At 40.4% G+C, this 7,590-nt stretch overlaps 1 protein-coding gene across 1 annotated transcript; it reads left to right on the forward strand.

Annotated features, from left to right (window-relative positions):
* Nucleotides 1-2,101: 2,101 nt before the first annotated feature.
* LOC104167011 (cAMP-dependent protein kinase inhibitor beta-like) lies at nucleotides 2,102-6,483 on the forward strand. Its single transcript, XM_009707130.1, has 2 exons — nucleotides 2,102-2,249; nucleotides 6,398-6,483. The coding sequence occupies exons 1-2, from the start codon at nucleotides 2,102-2,104 to the stop codon at nucleotides 6,481-6,483; spliced, it is 234 nt and encodes a 77-aa protein (XP_009705432.1).
* Nucleotides 6,484-7,590: the final 1,107 nt, after the last annotated feature.

The following is a 7,590-nucleotide window of genomic DNA, read 5'->3' on the forward strand; positions in this document are numbered from 1 at the left end:
TTGTCTCACCGACTAAATGGCTGAAATGAAATGGGCAGGAACTGCAGTGACACTGGTATTTTGGCATTGGGAACAAATTTTAACAGTTTTACTAAGCAAAAGGAGATACTGAGTATTTTCTGTTCTGAAGTATAATTTACAGTCTCTTTACTTGCTCTGGTGAGCATGTAAAGAAATGTATTTAGGACACATAAAGTTAGGTAAGTATGAATACCCACAAAAAGCCATGAGACTGTGCCTGTAAATACGGATTCGTTCTCCTTATTTTGATATTTCTTGTCAAATGCTGACCTCACCCGTTCTAATGAATATATAGTATAATGCTGTATCTAACTGAGAATGTTGATACACATACTTTGTATGTTTTCTCAAAGCTGCATTCTTGAATGTCCATGTATAGTTTTTATATTTTTGCTACTTACGGAAAAAATTCATTTGGACTTGACCTGACAGTTTTCATGCAAGACGGGAACTTTCTGCTAAATCTCCAGGTCAGAACTTTCATTTACTGACTTTGGTTAAAGAAAGTGGTTTATTTGCATGTTCAAGTCATCTTTCAGACTTGCAGATTTTACTCAGGCCTTTGTTTCTTGCCAAGAAGGATTCATTTCTCTTATTACAAAGTATTTAGAGATACAAAGGAGATTAAGAATATTTATTCTTGTTGTTGGAGTGACACAGCTGAAAGGCACTTTGAGGGAGAAAAGGAAAATGTTCTTTGTGGTGGAAACGCCAGGCCAGCATCAGTAATCAAACTTCTGCCTCTCTGTTCCTGCGCATCGGAGCAAGTTATGTTTAATTTGCCTTGTTTTTTCTATCCATGAAATAAGAGCACTGATACTTCCCAACCTTATCAGACTTTTCAAAAGGGGACTATGATGCTCTGCTTCTTGTATGAACAACACTAAAATAATTGAGACTTTCCTTATCCTGTTCTTACTCTAAATACAGCCAGTTGTCAACCGAAAGCTGACAGCCTTCCATCAGATTGGGCTCTAGCCCCATCTGTATCCCTTCCCACACAAAGCACAGACCGCATTTACACAAAGACAGCATTCCTGTTCTCACATTGCACCCAGAACTTCATTCATATAGAGGAAGTAAATATTGTTTTTAATTGAACAATTCATGTCTAATTATTAGAAATTACTCTGTTAATTATCATAAATTATTGTGTACAATTCTGGTATGATAGTCTTTTGTGATTCTTAATAACACAGCTGTTAATGGCAGTTTTCACACACTATCCCTGTGTGCCAGTGGCAGCGAAGTATCACCTCCTTCTGCTCCAGGTGCTCTCGCTGGAGCTGGTGCCCTGGGGTGTGATCCCGCAAACACCTCTGTGTCTGATCCAAGGCCCATTTGGGTCAGCAGGAGTTTTCCTATTCAGTTCAACGGGCTTTGAGACAGGGATCGAGGGAGCAGAGCACTGTTGGTCCTATTATTTCCAGGATTCAGTTATTTATTAGATAAAAGTCACATGCACAAGCTGAGGTTAAACCAAGCTAACAAGGAGCAGAGGAAAACAAATGGTTTGGTATCTGCAGGATGAAGAAATTTTATGAAGAGTTTTAGTTTGTTTTTTGAGAAGTCTTTTTTGTATAATTTGCTCCTCTGTGAAAGGAGTTTGTTCTAACAAGATTCTAAATAAGCATCTAGACAAGATTCATGGTAAAGAAAACATACTTTGCTTCATAGAGACAGTATGACAAAATAGAGTTTCAGTTCGCTTCCAAGTATGGCAAAACTACTTAAAAAGAGGGATCAGGTCATAAAAAGACATACAGTGGCTGGCAGAAAGGGCTGTTGCTGACCCTGTCCACAGGTTTCTTGTAGGTACAGACCTGTTCATTGTGCTAGTCTGATGTGCAAATGGCAACGTAAAGAAATGCACAGAGATTCTTTTATCTTCTTCTGGGGCACAAATAAAGCTTAAGCACTCAGTATTGAAATATATGGCTTTTAATAACAAAAGACCCATTGGACAAAGCCTATGGCTGTTGTATTGTTGAGGAGGTGATTAACATCCATCCGGGCTACAGCTGTTTTCTTCTTATGTTTGTTCCATATACAGATGTTGCTATGAGGAGAGGAGTCAGCAATGACTGATGTGGAGCCTGTGGTCACAGATTTTGCAGCATCAGGACGGGCAGGCCGCCGGAACGCCTTACCAGATATTCTGGGCTCTCCTGCCGGTGCTGGGTCTTCAGACTTGCCACACAAACTGTCTGAGCTCTCTGTTTCAGAAGGTAATGGCCACACATTCAAGAAACAGACATGCAGTCTATGCAGTCATCCTTTGCTTTCTCCTTAAGACTTCTACCACCATGCAGTTTTGATGTCAATACTAATATTTCTTTCTTCATTTAGGATTAAATTCAACCTTCCAAAGTGGTTACCACTTGTACCTTCCTGATGAGACAAGTTAATTTTAACCCAGGCTAAGTCTGCCACATCCACCCACAGATTCAGTGTTCAGCAGCCTGGGGAAAGGTGCTGGGAACTGAATTCCAGTTCCCTTGGGGAAGAGCAAACACAGTTGCATTGGTGGGCAGCTTGGAAAACCATCACTCCAGCTAGAAATTAGGGTCCACTCCTGTACTGAGATAACTTAGCACAAGACAGCAAGCTGCACTGTTAATCCAATTACAGCTATCCTAACTCAGGCATATACATTAAGAGTAGGATTTACAGTGATTTACTCCTGCTAGTAGGCTTTCAACTTTGCTATCTGAGATCAGTGTCCTCTATTTTGTCATGTCCTTTAATTTGATAAGGTGCTCTGTTGATTTAGCACAGGTCTGAACAACACCAGCTTTACATTTGGATTTTTTTTACTTTCAGGGGCATTTCAGGGGGATTTTCAGATTCAAAAAAATCTGGTATCTAATACCTGTAAAGTGAGAATTATAGGTTGGCCCTGAGCATGGGTTGCCCCTACTCTTTTAGGTTCTGATTTGGAAGTAACTTTTTCTTCTCATGCCCATCACTGTTGCTGCTGTGACAAATCCCACCGCAACTGGTGGTCCCACGTCCAGGAGCAGCGATGGGCTGGCTGCAGCACAGCGGGAGGCAGACCTGTGCTGAGGAGCGGAGGGTCCATGAATCTGAACTGAAGTAGATTATAGGAGGGATTCCCAGGCTCCAAGGATGCATGTCCTGCTTGTACGTTACCCGAGCAATTATAGGATGTTGAGTTTACAGCCTCCTAAAGCACCATAAAGGCTGGGGAGGGGGATTCCTTCGATTACAAGTTGTTCTTGCTTTGGTGATTTAATTTATATTCATGTATTTGGGGTTCTGTAATCTAAACCCAACATGCACCCATTGAAGGACTGCTGGGCAGGTAGAAAGAACATTTCCAGGAGGAGTAAGAAGGAACTGAATGACCACATCCTGGCTTGAATCTGGGAAAGAGAGGAAAACAAGAATCTGAATGGGTGCTGGAAGGAGGCATTACTTTTGCAAAAGGAAAGCACAAAGACTTATGAAGGAGGGAGGGTGGACATAAAGAAAAAAAGGGAAAGACAACAAGGTCAGATGCGCTCAGGCTGCAGGACAGTAGTGAGCGAAACTGGGAGAATCTGGAAGAGCAGCTGAGAAGGACGGCGGGCACTGTGTCAGAGTACATTCAGAGTAAAGCTGGGAGCCCTCTGAGTCCAGTTAAAACTCCTTTGTTTTGAGGAGAGATTTTTCCCTAGGGATATAAGAAGTATGTCCCTACAGATTTTTTCCTTCTGATGTGCGTGGCTGGGCATGGAAATCCATTCCAAAGTACAGACAGACACTTAACATTTAATGCTTTGATTTTCAAATACTACAGGCTTTTTTATTCCAAATAGCTCTTCTGCCTGGCATGGTCAGGCAGGCTCCAGCAGGAGAGAAGTGTTTTCCTTATCAAAGGGGAGGTAGATGGGAATTCATATTGTTACTAGTGTCAGGAGCTGTAGAAGTGAAGTGACCAGCCCAACCCACTGAAATACCCATTGCCACATTAGATGTAACTAACCTTTGTGTTGTTACAGCAGTGAACCTTGAGGGAGATGCACCATGTTAACCATGTTAAGCAAAGCACAAAAGAATACAACAACTGTAGATAAATTCCTCATGTTTGTTTCATTTTAGCCTCTGGAAAGTCTAGTAGTTGGAAAGAATATACTTTCTAAAGTATGCAAAATTTCTCTCTTCGATCTTTTTTTTTCCGTGGATAAAAATGAACATGGAAGAGCTAAAGTCTTGTTAAAAGAAATGTTACAGCACAGCATAAAATAAGTACTTAGCCCTCCAGAGAGAGTAATCCTCCTCTACTGGTGCCCATCCAATGCATTAAGACAAAGAAATTAAACACAGCTACATTAGTTTTAGCAAAATATACTGATGTCTTCTTACAGATACAAGGACCAGCACTGCCAGGATTTGAAGAACAATTAAGAGCATGGAATTATCCTTTGCTTTTGTCATTGACATATAGCTATGCCAGAGCACACCTGGAAGGAACAGTGTCTGTTACCAGCAGTTTGCAGTAGTGATAATAGGAAAGGAGTACAGGATACAGTTAGGTCCACTCTGCTTGGATGCTTTTTGGGGTTGGGAATTCCACAAGTACCAGATGAGAATTACAGCCTCATTGCGTTGTAAGTTAAACTTCTGAGGAGACAGCAAGCAAAACGAGGAGAATTCATCAAAATGGAAAGTTTGAAAGTCCAAATGCTGTGACAGGGAAACTGTTTGTGAAATGTTTGGGGCTGTAACAGGCATCTCTTTTTGCCTGTTTCTGGCTTTAACAATGAGTTGTTAAAAAAATCAAAGCCATTTCCATCTCAGAACAAAGAAGCTCAATAAATGAGAAAAGTGGAGAAGATGGAACATGTGGCTATATAAAGTATGCTCTATTTTTTTTCTGCTCTGAAAGATTCAGTGAAAATTATGGGAAATGGTGAGGAGGACTCTCTCCATCTTGCTTGAAATGTAGCTAATGCTCATTGGATCGTACATTTCCTCTCTTTCTAAAACGCTGTCAGCTGCTGTCATAGTGAAAGGTCAGGAACAGGATGTGCTAATACTTTTTGTCTGGCTTAGAAGAGAAAAGAGATTTTGCTTTATTCTTCATGAATATACAAGGATCACAGCTGTGTGATATAAATTTCCATGTACTCTGCAAGCCGCACCAAATTAATGTTCTCATGAGAAGGACAGGAGAGATTTTGGCACCAGCTGTTCATCTCGGAGCATAACTCTGAAATGAAGACCATCTGTATCCTGTCTGAGCATCCTCCGATGGTGCCTAAGTTTTGGAGGGCTGAGACTTTCCACAGGTGGTAGGAGGCCATACTGGAACCATGTTAAACAGTTGATTGGTGTCACTGGTGATCCAAAGGTTGAAGAGGAGTCTGCAAGAAGTTTGAGAGCAAAGCTGGTCTCCCACATTTCGTAATCTGCGTTAGGGCACCATTCTGCCAATAAACTTTATTGCTTGCTGAATTTTTTCTAGGTGAGTGTGTATAACTATCTTGATACACTCAGCAGCTTAGCACCTGTTGCACACCTAAGTGCTACCAACTGTGAGATTAGATTTCCTCTAACAAACTGTTTTCCTTTACTCTGTCTGCAAGAATCCCCTGATACTAGACATCCAACCCCACACAGAAACAGCCAAGAGAGGAGATTGCTGTGTCTCCCTTTCCTCCACAGCGCTGTGCTATGTGATGCTGAAGGGTGTCAAATAACTCAGTTCTTAATTTACCAGTGTAAAACTCCGAAGCCTCCAAACCTCTGAGCAGATTTAAAAGATCAAGCGGTTTCTGCCAAGAGCGTTAGCTGATGAATTGCGTACAGCACTATACATTTGCTGTGATATGTAGAGACCAAGATATATAACTCTTTTGGCTGTTTGTGATATTTTACAGCAAGTCTCCAGGGCAAATAGCTGAAAATGATGTACCCCTTAGATTCTGACTATTAAGGTGGAAGATGGTACAGCCAGATGTGCTGAGCAGACCTCTCCTTGCCCCCCAAAGCTATGGGCTCTTAGATTTGGGTACACAAACTGTTCTGTTAGCACTGGTAATCCCATGTGAGACTTGAAGGTAGTGTGAAAATGATTATGCTTTGCAAGAAAATTGAGACAAGAGGAGTTCCTGTTTCTCAGTGAGAGAATTTGAGCATCTAATGACCACGCACTCTGGAGAGCTTTTACTTACATTGGTCATGTAAACATTCAACTCTAACCTATGAAAGTTCTTTATCTTTGAGGTAATCTCTCTTTCTGAAGTATCCATGAGTGTGGTAATAAAGAGCCAATCCAAACAGAGATGATCAGTGAACCCGAATATTTGGCTGCATTAAAAAAGCTGTGAGAATGTGTGTGGTATAAATGTTTAATTCTGTCTTTTTTTAGATGAAGGGGCAGAGGGTGGAGAAGTGCCATCATCCAAAGGCTTGCTGGAAAGTCAAGAGGCGGAAGGAAAAAGCAAAAATTCCTAACACCTAAGGACTGACAGGTTAATGAAACTCATCGACAGACTTTCCAGTTTCCCTCTGTCACCCCTTCTGAAGTGTGGTAGCAACTTTAGCAGCAACACACTTGTAGACTAGATGACATGAACGTGGAACTACTGTTTCTTCTGTCGTCCTTCAAAACCAATGTTCTACACATCCAAATGGGAAGAGAAAGAAAGAATGTATCTCTTGTTTTGGGTTTTCTCATGGTTATAGTATTCATCCTAACTAATCTTCTTTGACAGTTTCAATTAATATACCTAGCAGATGTACCACCAACTAATGATTGCTTCAAAATAAAAATCCTGTTTCTTAATTTCCAAAAATAGCTTCTTTTGCTCTGACACAGAGATGCATTCACTCTCCCCCCACTTAAGATGATATTAAGTATATATTAATTACAGACATTATCTGTAATTTATCTCCTGAGATTTTTGTTCTCATTAGGCATATGTAGATGAGTGTGAGAAATAAAAAAAAAAACACAAAACAATTTATTTTCTCTCCTCCTGCCTCCAAAAGCTTTTGTAAACTACTTAAACACCAGTGTTTGTTTTCAAACTCTTTTTAAACTCTATTTGATTATGGCAAATCATCTCAGTTCTCCCACTCTTAGCAGTCTTGCCACTTCTGTCATTTCTGTTTTCAGGCTGAATATTGTAGCTATTCATGTGTATCTAAAATAAAATAGTCATGTTTGTAAGTGATTAAAATTGTTTAATCTCACTGTGGAAATTAAATAGCTATCATCTTTTGTCTTCTGTTGGTTCCTTCATGTTTCTCCTGTGTGACAGGACTTAAAACCCCATAACACGCATTTCTTGTATTTCATCTGGTTTTTGCTTAATTGTTTGCTGACAGTGAAGATGTTTCAATCATTGTGATTTTTACAAAGATTTTTAAGGAAAGGTTTTTCTCTGCTGAAAGGAATTATGGTGTTATGGAGGTCGTGCTCCTGAAAATACTTAGCATTCATTCCCTTATTGTTGGAGACCTAAGATTCAGGTACAGACATGCACTTTTACTGCAGCCTCCAGCAGCAGCCATTCATGTACTTCTGGAAACCTAACCGACACTGACAATCGAATGCTT

Source organism: Cariama cristata, unplaced genomic scaffold, assembly GCF_000690535.1.
Source record: "Cariama cristata isolate BGI_N322 unplaced genomic scaffold, ASM69053v1 scaffold21629, whole genome shotgun sequence".
Lineage (NCBI taxonomy): Eukaryota > Metazoa > Chordata > Aves > Cariamiformes > Cariamidae > Cariama > Cariama cristata.